Source organism: Python bivittatus, unplaced genomic scaffold (assembly GCF_059951505.1).
Source record: "Python bivittatus isolate LINGU-HERP-01145 unplaced genomic scaffold, Pbiv_v1 ctg000020_np1212, whole genome shotgun sequence".
Taxonomy (NCBI): domain Eukaryota; kingdom Metazoa; phylum Chordata; class Lepidosauria; order Squamata; family Pythonidae; genus Python; species Python bivittatus.
In genome coordinates, this window is record NW_028277030.1 from 81674005 (window position 1) to 81695933 (window position 21929).

Here is a 21929-nt window from a genome sequence, read left to right on the forward strand (position 1 = left end):
ATGCCAGACTTTGATGATCTTCTGGAACACATTGGGGAATTTGACTTCTTCCAGAAAAGGGTCTTTTTTCTCATTTGTTTCCTCTCAGCTGCCTTTGCCCCAATCTATGTAGGAGTTGTTTTCCTAGGGTATATACCAGAGCACCGTTGTCGGAGTCCAGGAGTTAGTGAATTAAGCAGCCGGTGTGGCTGGACACTTGAAGAGGAACTGAATCACACTGTTCCAAAGGGGGTGATCAAAGAGGATACGTTCACCCCTCAATGCACGAGATACAATGTCAACTGGAATGAAAGTGGACTGAGCTGTACAGATCCCTTGGAAGGCTTCACCAGTCAGGAGAATAGGAGCCTTCTTGTGACTACCTGTCAAGAGGGCTGGCTTTATGATGCTTCAATCCTGTCCATTGTGAGCGAGGTAAGATCTTGCAGTTGTTTCAAATATATTAATTATAACATTCCGTTTTTTAAAATGTCTGCCATGTCATTTTTTTTCACTTGGATTTATCCAGCAAGAAGATAAATGCATTTTTCCCATGGCTGCTGCAGAGAATTCTGGGATATGCATGCTCAGGGGTTAGGATTTGTAATATGTTAAAGAGCACTCTAAATTGATTTGTGTGTGTGTGTGTGTATTTGTGCATGTGTGTGTGTCTTCAAGTGAGTGTTGACTCCTGGCGACTGCCTGAACTAATCCTTAGAGTTTTCTTGGCAAGATTTTAGAACTGGTTTGTCATTGTCTGCTTTCTAAGGCTGAGAGGGAGTGACTGGCCCAAGATCTCCCAGCTGGGTTTGTGCCTAAGGCGGGACTAGAACTCATGGTCTCCCGGTTTCTAGCCCAGTGCCCTTAACCACTACAATAAACTGGCTCTCACTCCAGACTGTCCTTGCCAGAAAATATTCACAGCAACTCTCTTATCACTGCAGTGCTTCTAACTGAAGAAGAGTGATACACTGTAAAACAGTCTTTTCCCAACCTGGTATTCTCCAGATAGGTTTGGACTGCTCCACTTAGAACTTGGAAACTACTGATATAGGAAATTCAGTCACTGGTGCTTAAGTGTCCTTGATTAAGATAATGTTCTCTCTGTCTCTCTCTCTCTTTCTCCATCCATCCATCTAGCAGATTTTAGTTTTGATCAACTCAACTTCTATTTCTCCCCAACAACTAGCTGAGTGAGGTTGGGCTGAGACAGAGTGACTGGCCCAAACTCACCCAACCAGCTTTCATGCCTAAGGGATGAGCCTACAGTCTCCTGGTTTCTAACCCAATGCCTTAGCCTCTACGCCCCAGATGACTCCCTCCATATGCAGATAGAGGCCGTTGTACAAAACAGTCAGGCTGACTTCCTAATGAGGCATGTACAAGCCAGGGTTCCAACCAGTGTATCTGTGCTTGAGAATTATGTGAATGGTTAGGCCAGTATATGGTGCCCATGGGAGAGATGTCTAATGGATCTGCTTCTTTGTGTGTAGGGGTGATTTTTTAAAAAATGTATGAGTATTAGTATTATCCTACAGGGCTTCATGACTAGGTATACATTACAGTAAATCTGCATTACCATAGTCCACAAGTAAAAGATTGCAGCTGTGTTTTATCATGAGCAGGATCAGCTGGGGCTAGGAAGGCCTCTGCACAACTCCATCTGGTCCACCACTTGCACCCTGTCCTAGATCAGGGTAGGAGGGGGCAGCTTCAGACAGTCACTCATGCCCTAGTTACCTTGCAGCTTGACTACTGCAATGTTTCTACACGGGCCTGCCCCTTAAAGATCACCCAGAAGCTTCAACTGGTCCAGAATGTGGCAACATGAACAGTAATGGGCATGCCTTGGTATGCCCGTGTAACTGCTGCTGAAAAGTGTAACACTGATGCTGGGTTCAGCTGATTTCATTCGGATAAGTTTCACAGAATGTAAGTGTTGGCCATCCAGCTATTTTTAAAGACCTCTAGCGTAGGAGAGTCTTACCTCCTCAGGAGACAGTCTGGTCCATGGTAGAACAGTAATTTAAACCCACTTTCTCATCATGGCTTCTGGAACAATTCTGCCTCTTCTTCTACCCTTCATATACTTGAATCTAGTTATCATGTCTCCACATAATCTTCTCTTCTTGAAGTTAAACATACCCAGTGCCTCTAACTACTCCTTATACATTTTTCCTTCCATTTTTCCTTCCCCTGATAATCTTTGTAGCACTCCTCTGAACATGATCCAGTTTGTCAATGTCCTTCCTAAAATAAATGTGCTTTCACCAATATGGAATAGGGAGGAACAAAATCTCTTGATTTTGACACTATACTTCTCCTGATGCAGTTTTGGATTGCATTTGCTTTTTTAAAAACTGCATCACATTTTTGTCTCATGTACAGCTTGTAATATACCAAGATAAACACATCCTTTTCACATGCACTGTTGCCCAGTATGATCTTCCCAACCTATACGTGTGGCTTTGATTTTTCCTTCCCAAACATAGGACTTTGTATTTGACCCTGATGAAATTTATCTTGTTAGGTTTCTGTCCATTGTTCCAGCTTTTTAAGATTCTCCTGAAATTTGACACTGTCCTTTAAGTTGTATCTTCTGCAAATCTGATATTTTCTAATCCCTCATCCAAGTCATATATAAATATGTTGAACAGCACTCTATGACATACCATTCAACGCTTCCCTCCAGATATTGACATGCTTCCCTACTAAAATCACATGAGAGACTTTGTTGTATGCTTTGAGGAAGTCAAGGCACACTATGTCTACTGCATTCCCGTAACCAACTAAGTCATTCTAACCTAAAAAGAGATCAGGTTGGTATGGCATGATTTATTCTTGATAAATCCATGCGGACTTTTGCCAGATAATGCATTTTTAAAAAATGTTTACAAATCAACTGTTTAATAATCTGTTCCAGAATTTTGCCCAATATTGACATCAAGCTGACACTTCTCCACACCACTTTTGATGATAGGAATAACATTTTCCCTTCTCCAGTCCTTTAGTGCTATACCTACACTCCATGATGTCTGCAAGATCACAGAAAGGTGCTCTGAGATGACATATACACATTGCTTTAAGACTTTCAGAAGTACTTAGTATGCACTTGGAGACTTAAATGCTTTCTAAGCATCTCCTTAGGTTGCCACTCTCTCCTAGCATCAATTGTTCTGCTTAGTACCACTTGGGGAGAAGAATGAAGCAAAGCTTGGTCCCTCCCATCCCCAGCCTTGGTAAGGTAAGGGACTGCCTCCTCTGCCTCCTGTTCAGCTCCACTCACCTGCCTATCTCCCCACCCCCACCTCTGCCTTTTGGCCACTCTGCAGAGTGGCACTCCTTGGTGGCAGTGGTGGTGAAGTAGAGGCCCAGGGCCTTCAGCAGTCTCAGCTGGCCATCATCCGGAAGATAGGAAGGTGGGGGGAGTTGAAGTACCCCTGTGGTCGTAAGTGTGGGCGAGCTGCCAAAAGCCTGAATTTTGATCACATGACTGCAATGGCCATAACTTCTGGGACCAGGTGTAAGTACCATTTGTTCAGCATCACTGTAACTTCAAACAGTCGCTGAATGAATGGTAATTAAGTGAGGACTACCTGTAGTTCCACCCTACTCTGCCTGGTAAGACCCTATTTTGGGAATTGTGCCACAGTTCAATAAAGATTGACAAATTAGAGCAAGTTCAAAGGAAGGTGACTAAGATAATGAGAGGTCTGGAAACCAATCCCTATGAGGAACTGTTAAAAGATTTGGATATGTTTAGGCTACACAAAATATGATTGAGGGGAAATATGATAGTCTCCAAATATCTGAAGAGCTGTCACATAGAAGAGATAGTGGCGTTATTCTCTATTGCCCTAAAGGGCAGGATGAGAACCAGCGGGTTAAAATGACAAGAAAAGAGTTCAGGCTGAATTTCCTGACTGTACAAGTCACTTGATGGTGTGAGTTCTCCTTTGCTGGAGGTCTTCATACAGAGGTTAGAGTGGTCATATGTCAGAGATGCTGCAGTGCACCCTGCAACAAGCAAGGATTGGACCACATGACCTCTACTGTCCTGTCCAATGATATATTCAGGGGGAAAAGAAACTTTTTCTTAGGTGTTAATTTATAATGGAAGAAATTTCACTATATTAAGTGAATCCATACAAACAGTCCATGGTCCCTGTGGTCACATTGATTATAATTTCTGGAACGGTAAGTCTTGACTCTCAAATAGCTTTTCTTGGGGGTTTTGAGTTTGTCACAGATAGTCATATTTTCTATTTCTCATTCTCATTATAGCATTTGCTCTTGGAATGAATGGCTAAATCTGACTTAAAAAAAAAAATACAGGTAGCTCTTGCTTAATTACCTAATTGGAACCAGAATTTCTCTTGCTAAGCAAAATGGTCACTAGGTGAAACATCACATGACTGCACTGCTTAGCAATGGCAGTTCCGGTCGTCCCGGTTGCAGTTGTTAGGCCAGGACCACACCGCTGTTAGGCAAGGACCTCACGCTTCTCCTGTCCTGCCATGCTCGACTCCACTTCAGCTACCCCCCACCTGCCTATTCCCCCCCCCCAGACTCTGCCCTTTTGGCTGCCCTTACTCCACAATCCCTGCCACCCCCTGCTGTCCCCAGCGGACCATCGCCATCTTCTTCTTCCCGCTGTTGATGAGACATGCCTGGCCTGGCCTGGCCTGGCCTGGCCTGGCCTGGCCTGGCCTTTCGTGAGGCAGCTGCTGGCCACGTGAGGCCTTCCCAAGGCCTGCATCATCACTTGGTGTTCTCTTTGTAGAGTGAAATTTCCCAAACAAATAATGTCTTCCTCTGTCTTCTCCAACTGCCTGAATGCTGGTGGAAAACTAAAGATCTGCCCTGTTCAGCAATAATTCAATAGAATGCAATCAAAATAACAACATTCTGGAGAAGTTATTTTCCTAAATTTGGAGCAGAACAGTTGCTAGGAGAGGTTGTGGGAACAAATCTGGTTTATTATGGTTTTGCTCCGTTTCTCTTTTCATTGTAGATTTCTCTGTGAACAGAACTTAACTGTATTTTAATGATTAGAACTCTATGATTTTACTCCTGGTTTTGTCTCCTCAGTTTAACTTGGTATGCGGAGATTCCTGGAAACTAGATGTGTTTCAGTCAGCTGTGAATGCTGGATTTCTGGTTGGATCTGCATTTGTTGGCCACATAGCAGACAGGTAGGTGCAGAGCAAAAAAGGACCTTCTCAATAACCAACATCGTTCAATTTTGCTCAAACCAAGTAGGAATAATGGAAAGCAAGGATTGTTGGAAATGAAAAGTTGTTCTGGAAGTGGATGAAGAGGACTAAACTACCTCTTCTAGAGTGGATGGAATTAAAAATAAAAGTGAAGAAATTACTTGGGATGCAACTGAAGTGAAGCAATACTGGAAGGAATGTTTTAGCGATTGGTGCCGGAATGATAGTGATATGTCAAAGAATGGAGTTGAAACAAATGCTGGAAATATTTCTGTCCAAGCTGGGATAATGCTGAAAATCTTAAAAGCTATGAGAATGCTGAAAAATTGGAAGGCTGCAAAAATGGTGCCTCTAGAGAAATGTTAAAATATGGGTAAGGTTTGCTGATGGAGCATTTGTGCACCTATTCCTGGTTGTTTGGAAATTGCTGTTCCTAAATATAATGGGAAAGTAGGAAGCATGAAGACAACAAAAATGAAGGAGGGTTAGTTTGTTGAGGGTATGGGGAAGGTGTATGACAGCATTCTGACTGAGTGGATACAAAAGTGATGATTAGGGACATTTGGGAAATACAGCATGACTTTAACCTGGGCAGGAATTCTGCCAAAAGGATTTCTGCTCTTCTGCAGGTCACTGAGAAGCATCTGGGTATGACCAAGAAAGTGAGCCGATTTAGAGAAACATGATAAAATGAATAAGCTTGAATTATGGAATGTTTTGTGAGAGTATAGAATTGGAGTTTGATTGCTGAATGCAATTACACGTGGCACATGATGGAAGTAAAGCATACGTGAGAATAAATGGAATGTGCAAGGAATAGTTCAACATTGCACAGGAAGTTAGATTAGTATCTTTGGCTGTTTAATGTCTTTATGGATAAATGCATAAGCAACGTTTGTGGTGGTGATGATGGAAGAACGTTGGTTGGGGAAATGAATTCCGGTATACTTTTGTATGCTGTATTGTCAGCTAAGACCCTGAATGATTGCCATGAATGTCAACTAGATTGCATATGAAACAAGGCGCACGGTTTTGAAAATAACTTTTCAAAGACAAAGGCAATTGTGTTTGACAAGGGAAATGTGTTCTACTTGCACTAGTTTTTTGCAGTTTATGAGAGTGGGCATTCATACACATAGACACACAAACTTACCTGCATAAGATAGGCTTTCACAGCTGGTGTCCGTCAACCAGTGATGAGTCTGGGGCTGAATGGCCAGGCTCTGGTTTTCTGGTGCTGTGGCTCACTCTGTCTCTGAAGATGCCAGCCACACCTGCCAGCAAAACATCAGGATGCCAGAAAACTAGACCTTGGCCATTCCATGGGAAAGCTGATCTCTGGCTGATATTTGTACAAACTCATACACACGCCCATACTGAAGAACTGAAAATTTGATCATCCAAGACAGATTACAAAACAAAGCTTAATTGAGTACAAAATACATGTTTTTACTAGGTCTCTTTGCCTTTAACACTGCTAAATCAAATAAACTATGATGGTGTTACAATTTTTAAAAGCTAGGTGGTGTGAATATGTATTGTTATTACAGTTTGCTATGCATACTTATATGAGAAGGAAACATCATACTTCCAGTTAATACCTATTTTCGCAAGTATTGTAAAAGAACAGAATAATGGACTAATATACAACTACAGGTGAAGTGCTGTAATATAGAGGGCAGACCTTCTTCACTGGAAGTTTGGAACACAAATACATGTAGGGTTGATGTCTTACATACTTGCTAACTATTCTGAATTGGCCTGGACAGACAACTGAGAGAAACAATCTTGCAAGGAATTATCCTGCAAAAAGTCCCAAGATTCTCAAATGAGGCTTCTGGTGGGAGGATAAACAGGGACTGAAATCCAAACTGGCACTCAGATTTTGGCTCGCAAAGACCCTGCTCTGTATACTCTGTATACCTGTGGGTACTTTTGCTGTGTGCCTTCTTCCTTGTTAAGTTTCTTAAAGTTTGTTTAAAGTTTGTTAAAGAGCCCAGTGGTAGAAAGATGCTTTCCTCTGGCAGAGGAGAGGAGAGGATAAATAGAATAAAGCTCTGTTTATGTTTTCTTTCCATTGTGCTTAGCTGTTGAATATTATGTTGTTTTCCAGTGCATGACTCTCAATAGGATTTGTTTGTTTAGCTGAGAGCAACAGGGATTCGACCATTCCTAGCCCGAAGCAGCTAAAAATGTTCCCGTTCCTGCCTCTCACGTTTCCTCCCAAAACTGCAACATCCCTCTAGTCTTCTTTTAAAAAGCTTTACAGAATTCCTCCCTTCTTCAAAGTCTTACCCTAATAATCAATTTTTCATCCAACTTTTAAAAATAAACATACATATACAGTATACATGCCATCATGCTATCCCTTTTCAAGATAAGCGACGTTTGGCAAAGCACAGAAAAGTAAGAAGTAAGAAGAAAATATTTTTATCTGTAGCTGGCAAGGAAACATAATAGAAAGTGCACAACATATTTCTTTCTCACTGTATTCCTATTTGTGGCAAGCATTTTGCTAGATTAGGAACAGGTGACCCATGGCCCTTATGAATTCTGAATGTAGGCAACAACATGGTAGAATTTCAATGTCATGATTTTTGTTTTTTGATGTCCCCCCCCCAAAAAATAAGGTGGGAATTGTGAATTGCGATTCAGGTGACAAACTGCTCCCATTCTACTCCCAAACCTAAAAAAAAAAGGGGGGGAGCTAAATTGTCTCCCAGCTTTTAACCATTTGTGGGTAGTGATTTAGGAGTGAATGATTTCCATTCCCACCCCTAAATGCCCAAAAAGAATAAACAAACCAAAAAAAAGGGTCAACATATTTTGTTCTGCTCCTTATGGTGATGCTCACCTGCCGCTCTCTGGAAGATCAAGAGGCTGAGGTTTGGCCCCGACCCCTCAAATATTGCCTATCTTTGTGTTATTTGTTTTACTAAACTTGTGGAAAATGCAGTTAACATGGTTTCGACATATATTTTGATTTGGGATTAAGGCAAGATTTTTCTTTCCTAGTGCCAAACATTGCATGAGCCTGTTGCTAATCCCTACTTTAGATCTATTCCGTAATGGCTTGAAACCTCTTGAAAAACAGAACACGTTGATCTTGACAGATTGATGGGTATCAGGATTACAAGTATTTTTCAGCTTCTCTTCCCAGCTTTGTAAAGTTTTGCTATTCTTAAACCTGGTGAATAAATGAAATAAAACCAGACTGAAGATATAAGTGTCTCTCAGAGATGAATGATAGAAAATTGGACCTGTGGTGGTTTATATTGCTGTGAACATTGCCATCTTGTGTCCAGCTTCACTACTGTTAATCAAACACTATACGTTGCAGGCTGCTTGCTATTGTTGAAGAACATCTACTCCTTTACAGCATGTGACTCTGCTAGCCGCTGGCCAGAGCTTTTGGCAGCTGGAGGCAGGGATGAGAGAAAGAATGACCTGTCAGGCACAGCCTTTTCTGCCTGCGTGCTTTCTTGCTTCCACGTTTCATGATTGTTTAACCAACGAGCTGCAGTTCTTCTCAACAAATTGGGAAGGCTCATGATAACAACTTTGTAGGAGCTAAATAGCTTTGAGTTTAGTCAATGCCTTGATGGAAAATGTAGCCTTGTCTGATAAAAGTCATAAAACAGCTGGAGGTGCCAGAGGGTGGGTTGCTTGCAGCAAGGTAGGAGAAGATATCAGAATAAACACAAAACAAGAACCCAAATCACCCGCAGGCTGCTCCTGAGCCTCCCTTATTGTGACTTTCTGAGTCCTCTGTTGTCACACTATCAAAAATGGAAGTGTGATTTTTCATAGATTCTGTTGAAAAATGAAATATAATCCAGATGATGGTGATGTTGTATGATTTTGATGACATTGCTGGAGAGCCTTTGATGACAAACATAGTAAGAGTAATAATTTTAGAAGTATGGTCCAGCTAAGCTTACCAGATATCTGAACAGGCAAAGGAAGACACGGACAACTGGAAAAGAGGACAAATGGGGGGAAAAGGAGAACGCACTAACTGTTTAACTTTCCTTGTATCTGCGACAAAAATTATAGCAAAAAAAACCTGCAAAAAAAATGTGCTTAGGCCTACATATATATGAAATTACCTTTTCCAGCATCAAAAAGGCTGGTTTTTCCATTGCAATATTTTTCCAACAGATCTTTATTTTCAAGAACATGCTAGTGATAATATCGAGTTGCCTGCTAGACAGAGGACCTGAGGACAAGAAGGAGGCACGTCCTCCTTTTGCTGAATGTCTGGTGGCCAAGACTCTTGTATGGCCTCTCTTTGCCTCTTCCAGCTTTCTTTGTGTTCTATAAGAACACGTCTAGATTAAAAGGGATAACTACAAAAGTTCCTCAGCTTCAATCTGTTCTAATATCTTGATTGGGTTTTTTACATGTTCCTCATGCCTCTTTCTTTAAAGAACTTGCCAATAATGCAAACAATTTCCCTCATAGCCTCAACAGCACATGCTTACCATAGTTTTATAATTATGAGCTAGCTATATGACCATTGGATTCAAATAGATGACAGCAAAGCAGACTACAAATATGTAGCCAGGTCCCTATCAATATGGTATCCCTGATTTAACTGCACAGAGTTGCTGGGAGCTGGACTGCATATATTGTTCTGGTTGTTGTTTCATCTTCATCTATTTTTATTCATGCAATACAAGAAAATGTCATTGACTATGCGAAAGCCTTTGATTGTGTGGATCACAACAAACTGTAGCAAATTCTTAAAGAGATGGGGGTACCAGACCACCTTGCCTGTCTTCTGAGAAATCTGTATGCGGGCCAAGAAGCAACAGTTAGAACCGGTCATGGAACAACCGATTGGTTCAAAATAGGGAAAGGAGTAAGACAAGTCTGTATACTGTCACCCTGCTTATTTAACCTATATGGAGAGTACATCGAGAAATGCCAGGCTGGAAGAATCACAAGCTGGAATTAGGACTGCAGGGAGAAACATCAACAACCTCAGATATGCAGATGATACCACTCTAATGGCAGAAAGTGAAGAAGAACTAAAGAGCTTCTTGATGAGGGTGAAAGAGGAGAGTGCGAAAGCTGGCTTGAAACTCAAAAAAACTTAAAATAACTAAGATCATGGCATCTGGACCCATCAATTCCTGGCAAATAGAAGGGGTAGAAATGGAAGCAGTAACAGGCTTCATTTATTTGGGCTCCAAGATCACCGCAGACGGAGACTGCAGCCATGAAATTAAAAGACGCTTGCTCCTTGGGAGGAAAGCTATGGCAAATCTAGATAGCATATTAAAAAGCAGAGATGTCACCTTGCCGACAAAGATCTGCCTAGTCAAAGCTATGGTTTTTCCAGTAGTAATGTATGGCTGTGAGAGCTGGACCATAAAGAAGGCTGAGCGTCGAAGAATTGATGCCTTTGAACTGTGGTGCTGGAGAAGACTCTTAAGAGTCCCCTGGACTGCTAGGAGGTCAAACCAGTCAATCTTAAAGGAAATCAACCTTGATTGCTCATTGGAAGGATTGATAATGAAGCTCAAGCTCAGATACTTTGGTCACCTAATGTGAAGAGAGGACTCCTTGGAAAAGACCCTGATGCTGGGAAAGATTGAAGGCAAAAGGAGAAGAGGATGGCAGAGGATGAGATGGTTAGATAGCATCACTGAAGCAATGAGCATGAAACTGAGCAAACTCAGGGAGGCAGTGAAGGACAGGAAGGCCTGGCATGATATGGTTCATGGGGTCACGAAGAGTTGGACATGACTTACAACTGAACAACAACAACAACAAGAAAATTCTTACCAACTCAAAACATAGTTCACTCAGCACACTACACTAATCCAGCATGGGGCTGGGGAGTTTATGATTCAGTATATTGTGGGAACCCAGTCATTGTCTTAGCAGGTTATATGAATTAGGCCATCATCTTAAGCCATAATATAGTTAATTTATTTGGGCAGAGCATGTTATATGATCAGAGAAAATTTGAACCTGGATTTAAGGTTTAGATGTTGTGTGAACTCAGGCAGTAATGATGAACCTCGAAATAGCTAAACATTTTTGAAATGATGTGTGCAAAGGTGATAGAATGATAGGGTTGGAAGGCACCTTACAGGTCCATCTCCTACTCAGTGCAGTACCACTAGAGCAGCTTAAACAGAACTTCAGCATATGACTTCCCTTGTATCTTTTTGAGTATGTGTATCTGTTGCTTCTCTTAATGCAGGTTTGGACGGAAAACAAGCCTTTTAATTGCTGTCTTGGTAACCGCAATCTCCGGAGTACTTGTAGCTTTCTCACCAAACTACTTATGGTCCGTGATATTCCGTTTCATCCAAGGTCTGTTCAGCAAGGGCAGCTGGATGGCAGGTTACAGTTTGCGTAAGTTGGACACTTTCTCACAGATTGTTATTCTGCAAGAGGACAAAATCTAATGCATCAGTGGAACCCAACTGAGATTCAATCTTTGACACTTTTTCCTAAATTAGTACTAATCTATTCCAGCTTTAATAAATCAAACCTGTTCTGGAAACTCAAATCAAAGTTTTGAATACATTTAATAATTTCAGGAAAAAGCTGTCTCTGAAGCTTTAAGAAATTATTTTACATTAGCAGCTTATAAACTGTTGCAGTCTTATACTACTTTTGCTGTAGCACATATTAACCTATTAAAATTAAAGGCTTCCACCTCATGACCAAGGTAAAGGGCTACACCATGTCTTGAACCAGTGGGATACTCTACCAGCATAAAAGATGCTGCTCCAGCCAGAGATTCCTGTCCTGCTTCAGTCCCAATGCCAAAAAATGGTACTGTCCATATTGAATGTATACAGGACATACTTAGGGCAAGGACTGATAGATTTCCCCCAGGTTTGTTTCTCTCCTTTCCCCTCCCACCAAACATTTGGGGAGAAACATATACCAATCATTCTTCTTAATAAAGGATGGGGAGGGGGATGAAAAGAGATAAGGTTTGACAACACTTGCTCTGTTTTCTGCAAGTGTTTTGCATGAGGGTGTTCAAAAAGTCCTAATCCAGGGTTCAAAAAGAGCTGAACACAGATGTAGCACTATTCCAGAATACGCAAAAACACACATGCAAAGGAAGCCTGACTACCAGTTGATATCTGGGTGTCTGGGAGAGCACTAAACCTGGGTTCAAAAGCAATGAATTGACAGATATGGGGAAGGTTGTGTGATGAAGTGGTATGGGGAGAGCCATCTCCTTCCCCCCTCCCTACTGCTGGTCAGCTGCCGTTGGGTTGATCCAGTTCTTCAAGCCAGGGATTGGCTTGGAGACCTGGCAGGCATAGAGGGAGAGCTCAAGCCAAAGTCTACTATCCAAAGAAGAACTACCCTAGAGATCAGTTCCCAGGAACCATAAGGGAGGGTGTGTGCCCATAGGAGATAGGGTGATCCTAACTCCTGGGAGGCATCTGATCTCGTAAGGAACAGAATGGTTGGTAAAGCATGCTGCAATGTATTCACATTAACAATGGTGCTGGAGAAAAAAGGGAGAAAACAGCACTTCAAAACCAAAATAGCCAAGGATGACTTAAAGCTACCTCTGCCATAGCTATGGATCAAATGATGGCAGCTTCATGAGATCATGGAACAAGAAAAATGTTGCTGAGTTATATCTGTACTGCAATTACTGTAGCTGCAGAAGAACAAAAGCTCACAGAGAGTACAAGTACCTTTGATGCATCTCTATTGCAACTGTGTGGATTTAACCCAATGAACTGAATTTGTGTGTTTAACATGCTTTTTAGGCTGCTTTCTTAGCTTTTCTGCCCAGATCTCTGGATGATTTCCTCCACTGATTTCATCTAAATGTTGCATATGATTGAATCCAGAGGCACCTCATGAACCAAAGACCATGGGATAAGACAGAAGCTCCAGCACTATTTTCTGAGACATCCCTTTATAAAGAGCAAAACCATTACAGTGTTGTGCCTCCTAAGTCTGACCCAGAGAAACAGTCCAGAGGATGTCATGATTAATGTTATTGAAAGCCACTGACAGGTCAAAAAGGTTGTAGATATTGGCATAGTATGTATCATTTCTATCCAGTTTCAAAACCGATATCCCATAGTAGAGTTTTTCATTGCTTGAAACAAGTATGATCATCACTGTTTCTTTCGCTCGTCAGCATTCTTCCTAATCCAAGCCTATGAATAAGATATTTCCCAATTAAGAATTAATATGAAAAGTCCTCATTTTATTTTCCAGTCACAGAAATTGTTGGTCCAAGCTACAGGAGGACTGTGGCCATTCTCTATCAACTAGCATATGGTTTTGGTCTCCTCATCCTCAATGCTTTGGCTTATGCAATTCCCAACTGGAGATGGCTTCAACTTGCTGTTACTTTTCCAATGTTCTTTCTCTTACTCTATTACTGGTAAGAAGGTCTTGCTCAGAGCCAGTCTGTTGCCTGTAACATCTAAGGAAAAGTTTCTATTGTGGCACAAGGAAAGGCTGGGTCTAGCACAGTTAGGATACGGGTAGAGACTCTCCAGGTGAGATTAGATTCCAGCAGCCGGCAGCCCTGCCCACTGTGGCAATGGTGAAGGGTTGTGGAAGCTGTAATTTAACAACATTAGGATGTCCGTAAATTGCCCATTTCTAATCAGTGAGTAAGCTTGATTCTCAGTAGCTCATCCTCTTCCCTTCTGCATGTAAGTGAATCGTTTCCATTTAGTGGCTGTGTTTCGCAGCCGTCTAGCCTAAAGCGTGGTTGGTTGGTTTGTGGCTCATTTGTTATGCAAATTCAGCTAGTGTAGTTTATGCTTTAGTACATTATATACACACTCAATCAAGAAATGGTTTTAATCCAAATAACCCTGGATTAAGTATGTTGTATGAACACAGTCAATGGGCTGCACTTTGGGAGTCACACTTTCTGGGCTTCATTCGACCCATCAAGGAGCATATTCCTCTCTAGTCAGTGTTCTGCATCAGACAGTGGTAATGCATGAGTGGATTCAACATGTTTTTGAAGTTAGTGATCAGAGATGCTTATTTCTCTTCTAGAATTCAGTGAAGATACATCCTCCCTGGTGTGTGCTTGTATACACAACATTGCCGCCAGATATTTTACAGACTAGAGTGGCCAAGGAGAGGTTTAGAGATGAGTTTATTATAATGAAAGCATTTGCCTTTTTGAGAGGCATATGAGTTGGGATTGCCTTAAAGGGTGATTGTCTGGGATCAGTAACCTCCCCTGCAAAGCCTATTTTTTATTGCAGTGACCCAATAGAGCCTGGCAATAGGTGCTGTTACCAATAAGGGGCCACTCCAACTCCATAGGATGCTCTGGCTCTGACTTCAAACAAGCCAACTCTGAGCAAACGAATGAAGGAGGCCAAGAGGGGCATCCACAGAGCAGTTAAAAAAGTCAAGTTGGAAGCCATGATCATGTGGTCATGGCCAGCTATTTCTCAAGGAGTAAACAGAAACCAAGGCCCCTTATCATGCTACAAGAATGTAATAATGTATGTGCTACATACAACAGTTGTTTTGTGGATGGCCAGGAACAATAGGTAATTTTCACTGCTTGCTTCTCCTACATTTCCATTCCTTCTGAATTCTGTTATTGGTATCTAAGCTGCCCCCATAACCCTAGATACAGATATATTCCTTATATGGAATAATGCTATTGATATCACATGACAGTTTACACCAGAATAAAATGGTTATGTCTTTAAAGTGCAACAAGATTCTGTAAATTAATGCATGCAGGAGAAGGTAGACCCCTGTGCAGTCTGTTTTTTGCCATGAGCCTTTCTGGAGCAGGCCAATGATTCCAGTTCTTTTGTAGGTGCCTCCCTGAGTCACCCAGGTGGCTGATCACTCAAGGACAGAATGCCCGAGCTATGAAACTTGTGGATGAAATTGCTAAAAAAAATGGGAAAGTCTTACCTGCCATTTTTGAGGTGAGTCTTAAACACTACATGTTCCTATTGATCATTCCTTGGTAGGGTATTGGCATAGGATGGTGTAACTGTCTGTCCACTAACCTGCTACTGGTCTTTTTCCACCTCTGCCTCATCAGATATATTGCAATCTTTCAGTGGTGGGTTTGAGCAAAGAGTTGGATGATTGGCAGTGCGTATTACACATTTGCACTACACCTGTGCAAACTATGGATGAGCGGAAAAATACATATGAGAGAGTTACTGCTGCAAAAAAAATGAGGATAGATGAGAAGGAAGATATAATATAATGTGAACAACATACAGGTAGTCCTCGCTTAACAACTACCCCGTTTAGCAACTGTTTGATGGTGGTGAAAAAGTATCTTTACAACTGGACCTTGCACTTATGACTATTTCAGCATCCCTGCGGTCACATGATCAAGATTTGGGCACTTAACAAACAGCAGGTGTTTACAACTGTTGCAGTGTCCCATGGTCCATTTGCTTGCTTTACAGCCACCTTCTGACAAGGAAAGCCAATGGAGAAGCTGGCAGTAAAATTGCAAGTCATGGTCACATGATGTCTTGCTTAACAACCCACAGTGACTCACCTAATGACAGAAGTGGAAGTGACACTGTAAGTCCAGCATAATCATGTGATGTTTCACTTAACAGCTTCATCACTTAGCAACAGATTTGTTGGTCCCAATTGTGGTTGTTAAGCAAGGACTACCTGTAGTTACAACTGATGCAGTAAAAGATTATAAGAAATGGTTAAAATTAAGAGACCAAGAAAATGCAGAGCAATTTTGATGGAAATTAAAATTGGATTGGAAATGAGTGAAGAGGAGTTAACAAGGAGCTTCTGGCAGAAGAAACTGATTTTTAGAAATGATTAGGGATGAAGTTGAAGTGAAGGAATGTGAGTATTATAGATATTTGTATGGGAATGATAGTGGTATGTCGAAGAATTGAATGCTATAAATAAATACATGTTAGTGTCCAAGCAAAATATGTTGCAAAGGAAGTCATAAATGCAGTGAGAATTTTGAGAAATGTTAAGGCTGCATGAGTAGATGGTATAATTGGGGAAATGCTAAAATATGGATATGTCTTCCATAAGGTGGTTGTGCTACTTGTTTAACATATATGTGGTGACAACTTCTGTCCCTGACAATTGGAGGAATGACATTATTTTTCCTTAATTTGCAGGAGCAAATGCAAAAACTACAGGGGAATTATTTATTAAGCATGCCTGGCAAGGTGTTTAGCAGAATATTGACTGAAAGAGTATGAAAAGTGATAATGAGCCAAATTTGGGAATTGCACTGTGACTTCATGTCCAGCAGGGGATGTACAGACCAGATTTTTGCTCACTGAGAAGTGCATGAATGTGAGAAGGAGAGTTTATTGCATGATCATTTATTTAGAGAAAGTATATAATACACAGGGTTACATTATAGAATGTTTTTGTGAATATGGACTTTAAGGTTGGTTGCAGAATGTGATAAGAGTGGCATATGATGGAAATAAAGCATGTGTATGAATAAATTGAATGCTTAGTGAATGGTTCAATACTGAGCAAGGAATAAGGCAAGGTTATTTGATGTGTCTTTGGTTATTTAATGTATTTATGGATAATTGTTTTAGCAGTGTTTCTTAAACTTTTTTGTCTTAGGACCCATTCCCACTTTTAAAAATTATGGAGGACCCCAAAAAAGCTTTTGTTTTTATGAATTATATTTATCAATATTTACTGTATTAAAAACTAAAATTGACATATTTGCTGCCACTATTGCTTCTTACAATGGTTTGATGGTATTGTATTATTTTTCATTGGGAGACTTGAAAGAACAGGTTAGGAATAGATCCTCATGGAGAAAATCTATCTATGTGATCGCTGGGAGTCGAAAATAACTTGATGGCACAGAATCAATCAATCAATCAATCAATCAATCAATCAATCGTCTTTTAACATAGGCTGGCAAATAATGTTGAATTTGGGGACCCCCAAGAGGGGTCCTCGGACCACAGTTTGAGAAACACTGGTATAAGGAATGCTTGTGATGACATTAGAGGTGTATTGGTTGGTGACATGAATGTATATGTATTTTTGTATGCAAAAAATGCTGTGTTGTTAGCCAAAAACTCAAATGATTTATGGCAAAGAATCATTATCTTGGATATGCAGTAAGATAAACAGATATGAAAATTAAAGTATCAAAAATTAAAGTAATTGACTTTGACAGGGAAAATGGATTGAATGTTTGCAATTTGTACATACTAGACAAAAAACTAGAGCAAGTAGATGAATTTATGTATCTTGTTAAACTGTTTGCTAGAAATGGAAAAATGCATGGAGACATTTTAAGACATGCAAATGCTGGTAGAAAGTCACCTCATCTGTTCTGAGGAATGAATGTTGAAAATGCAAAAAAGCTGCATACAAGAGCTTGCTTCTATCCACTGTGCTATACAGAAGTTAGAGTTTAGTATTTATTTATTTATTTACATTTCTAAAGCCACCCAACTTCTTGACCTCCCTGAGCAGCATACAAAATTAAAAGCAAAGCTATAGAACAACATCAGGCAACAGAAAAGGGAGACAATCATCTAATGGAACAGACATAAAAGTATGTCAGGTGAAAAATAAAAGTAAGTTGACTATAGTGGGAGTGGGCATCAGACTTGTCTTATAATTATCCAGAATGGAAATGGTTAATCCAAAGAACAAGTCTCTCAAAGCTCTGGTTACTAATATTTATTAGAAGCAAGGTGAAGTTACAACATAAGAATTCCAGCAAGTACTCTACTTTCAAATAGGAAAACTATATTTAGGCAATCTACGCAGCAAGATTCTAATTCATTTTCTCATGCTTTTGGAGTATAAGGGAGGAGGCTTTGTGTCTCATCTACTGAGAGTCTTGGAAACAATGACTCAATTTTTATCAGTGTGGAAACAAGCTCTCATAATGGGATACTTAAGAAGTGTGTATGGTAAGAGAAAAGGCTATAGGGTCAAGGATGTAAAAGTCATGAATGAATGTAGATTGAGTAGGAAAATGAGTGAACAGTTTGAATGAAGTAGGGTTGGTCATATAGAAAGAATGCAAGAGGATTAAGTTGCAAAAAAAGATAAAGAAGAAAATTTGGGTACATCTGCAGGCTGTCATTGACATCAAAGTCTGGAAGCCCCATTCCTTTTACATGTGATGCATGTGATACATGTTAGAAAGGGGCTTTGATTGCCTGCTCACACCTGCAATTTTGATATCATAGTTGGTCCCTGCAGACTGCCCTGCGAAGAGTGAATGGATTGTGAGATGGGAAGTACAAGAAAGATGTGGTTGAACAGAATGAATGTAGTCCTCAAAGAGAGAGAGAGAAGATATTGGTCTTGGTATTAATTAACTTTAACTTTTTCTTTCAGCTTTTGAGTTTAACCTTTTCTTATCTCATGCCTTCAATTTCTTACTCCATTTCTGTTTTCAGCATAATGTTTATCCTGAAAGAGAATAATGTGATGGATGTGTATGTATTAATATCCTTTGCCTTTTTATTTATTTTGCAATTGTTATCTAATAGAATATCAATCTTGAAAAAGAACATGTAGAAGATACAAAGTTTAGCCCTTCTTTGCTGGACCTTGTGAAGACACCCCAGATCAGGAAATACACATTAATTTTGATGTATAATTGGTAAGAGGCTGTTTATTTCATGCATTTCATTGAATCCTCATTTGCCTTAGCTATGCCAGCCATGCTGACTCCATTGGTATACACACAACCCTGATGTGTTAAAATTTTATGCACAACTGAGGGTCAGGTAAACCCTTGGCTAGGGTTCATATTTTGCCTGAGCTCCCAATTACAAATTGGGTCCACATTCCTATAACATTAAACCCTCCTCAGGCAGTCCTTTTTTTTCATAGTGAGCGCTTCTGAATACATTGAAATTGTATTGGCCTGAACACATTAGGGCTTTTGATTGGGTATGGTCATACTTTTTTTTTTTTTTTTTTTGGTGCCTTTAAGTCAGCTTTTGACTCCTGGTGACTCACTGGATAAGTCCTTGCAGTTTTCTTGGCAAGGTTTTTTGGAAGTTTGCCACTGCCTCCTTCCCAGGGCTGAGAGAGAGAGACTGGCTCAGGGTCACCCAGCTGGTTTCATGCCTAAGGTGGGACTAGAATTCACCACCTCCTGGTTTCTAGCCTGAGGCCTTAACCATCCACTATACCAAACTGGATGTCTTTTGTGCCTGCTGGTTGTAATGGCACATGGGAATGACCTTGGGAGACAGAGAGAAGAGATGCAGCCAGGGGAACAGTTAGATGAAAGGCAAGTGCGCCCGCATCAGGAATGTGGGTGGGGCATGTGGCTGAGAAGGGACCCTCCCTAGTTTCTTGGGCTGTAAAGGGGCTGGGGATAGAAACACACTTTCAAATTTGCAAGATTCTGTTAATGTAACCTTACAATAAAGTGAAATTAACTCTTCTGGCCATGCTTCCTGTCTGTCTACCTCGCAAGGCTGAAACTGGCCCATTCTGCCCCTTGCTCTTCTCAACTTCATTGCACTGAGCAAAGAAGCCCAAAGGGAAATTTATACTTACTGTACATTCCTCCAAATGCAAGCACAGCTCTCTCTGTTATCTGAGGTCCTAATAAAGCAGGGTCCAGCAGGATCACACGGAGAGCTGTGCTCACATACTAGTGAATATAATTATTCTTTCCTTTCAGATCTACCTACTGAGTGCATGGAGATTGAGGAGAGGGCAAACAGGATGTAAGAATGTTGGATTATTGCAGACAACCCAATTCTCTACTCAGTTTCCAACTCTCATACAGTATGTTCAGAGCTAGCATGGTGAAGGTGTTGGCTTAGGACTGGGGAAACCCAACACCAGCCTAGGTTAGATGGGCTTTAAACTGACAGCTTCAACATAAATGGTAGAATATCTGCGAAGATATTGCAGGCCTCTCTACTCTCTTCATTCATTTTGGGAGGGGGGGAGCAGCTTCCTAGATAAGTAAAGGAAAAGAGCTAAAAGGGAGATGGGAGTAGTGCATTCTTCATCCATACAAATTGTGGAGGTCTTAGGGTTGTGGCACTGCAGTAGTTAATAGTAAAAGAACTGCCTCTTTTCCAACAAGCTCCTATTGCCTAATTACTTTTTTTAATCTATTCATGCTGCTGTTTATGGCAGGACATTCCAAAAGGAGAAAAGAAACATGGATGCATATACAAGGAACATACATACACACATGGAGAATCAAACTCTTAAATAGCTTCCTGTGCTACTCTTTTTAGCAGTCAAAACCCCAGAAGATAAAAAATAGGCTTCTACTAACAAAACTTGATCATGCATCCACTTGCTTATATTAATAATATAATCTGAGATTGACATGTCAAATTTGGAGCGCTGATTCCTTGAAGAATTGTTAGTCAATAAATCTAGCCACAATTAACTGTAGTTCCTCCTCTTTTCTTAGGTTCACAAGTGCCATAATGTACCAAGGGCTTATTATGCACATAGGAGTTGCTGGTGGAAATGTTTACCTGGATATTTTCTATGCCACCCTTGTTGAATTCCCAGCTGCCTTCATCCTCATCGTCACCATAGAGCGTGTGGGCCGTCGTTATCCCTGGGCAGTGTCTAATCTGGTGGCTGGAATCGCTTGCCTTGTTACAGCTTTCATCCCAGACGGCAAGTAGATAATGTCTGCCAATCTTTTTTAATTTCCCTGACCAAGGGCAGTCAGGAGGAAAATGCTGCAAGAGTCTACTTTAGCAGAACGGTGGTCACAAGCAGCCTTTCTGCAGGGATATAAAGAGGAACAACCCAAAAGGTTTAACGGTCATTGCACACTTGCTTGATAAGAGACAGAATTATGCACAATATGGATGGGGATGATGACGATGATGAGCAGAGAGGTTTGAGTTATTCACGTTTTCGGAACTCTGATAGGAACTGACCTGATCCACACCACCAAAGCTAATATGGTGGTCAGAATGAAGTTATTTGCGGGGTTTCACCCTTACTTTCAGTGCAAGAGAGTATCAAATGGTTTTTTGAATTGTATTTTGAACAGACACACCCACACATACTGTTAGAAAATCCATTTAAGTGTGCACTTAAGTACAATGTTGCATTAATTATTTAAGTATTTGAATTCAGAGGACAATAGTTTCTTTGTACACGTGCAAAAGGACATGATTAGAAACTGGACGTTCACTCCATCCCTACTGTATTGTTTGCTGATGTGTTATCAGTATAGCTCTTTGGGTAGCCATTTTTCCCCACAGTGGCTTGTACTGAGTTCCGGAAACCACTCTGACGGGAAATATCCTGTTATCCCCAGAGTGTCTAATTCCTGCCTAAATCCCCTTGCACCCAGCTTGCTGCGGCGGACTCTAAGGGGCATCACCTCTCCAAGACTCAAGACACTTCTAGTTATGAACAGACAACAGATTTTTACTTCCCTTGTTTTCAGAACCAAATGCTGAGAACAGCTCTATTTTACTAATTGCATTAAACCAGTGTTTCCCACCCTTAGCCATTTCCAGGAGTGTAGACTTCAACCCCCAGAGTTCCACTGCAGCATGGCCATTGATGAGAATTCTGGGAGTTGAAGTCCACAGACCTGGACAGACCTCTTTTCTCCTCTGCTCTCAAGTAATCTTTGTGCCTCACTTTAAAACTGTCTTCCTTTTTATTTCTTCAGGTTGCTTTGCTAAGCTAGCCAGTTTGTTTTCTTTTTCCTAGCTATTACTTCCAGGCTTGGTCCCTCTCTGGGCCACACCTGGCTTGCAGCAAGCAATGTCCCTA

General features: G+C 40.9%; 1 protein-coding gene across 1 annotated transcript in view; it reads left to right on the forward strand.

Moving 5' to 3' along the window:
* Window positions 1–21929, forward strand: part of LOC103048709 (solute carrier family 22 member 2-like) — a 27738-nt gene continuing 5809 nt past the window's right edge. Inside the window, exons 1-7 of the mRNA XM_007435092.3 lie at window positions 1–414; window positions 5071–5174; window positions 11413–11567; window positions 13419–13587; window positions 15007–15121; window positions 18689–18801; window positions 20593–20807. Of these exons, the coding sequence (XP_007435154.1) occupies window positions 1–414; window positions 5071–5174; window positions 11413–11567; window positions 13419–13587; window positions 15007–15121; window positions 18689–18801; window positions 20593–20807 (1285 nt within the window). The remainder of the gene's footprint in view (window positions 415–5070; window positions 5175–11412; window positions 11568–13418; window positions 13588–15006; window positions 15122–18688; window positions 18802–20592; window positions 20808–21929) is intronic.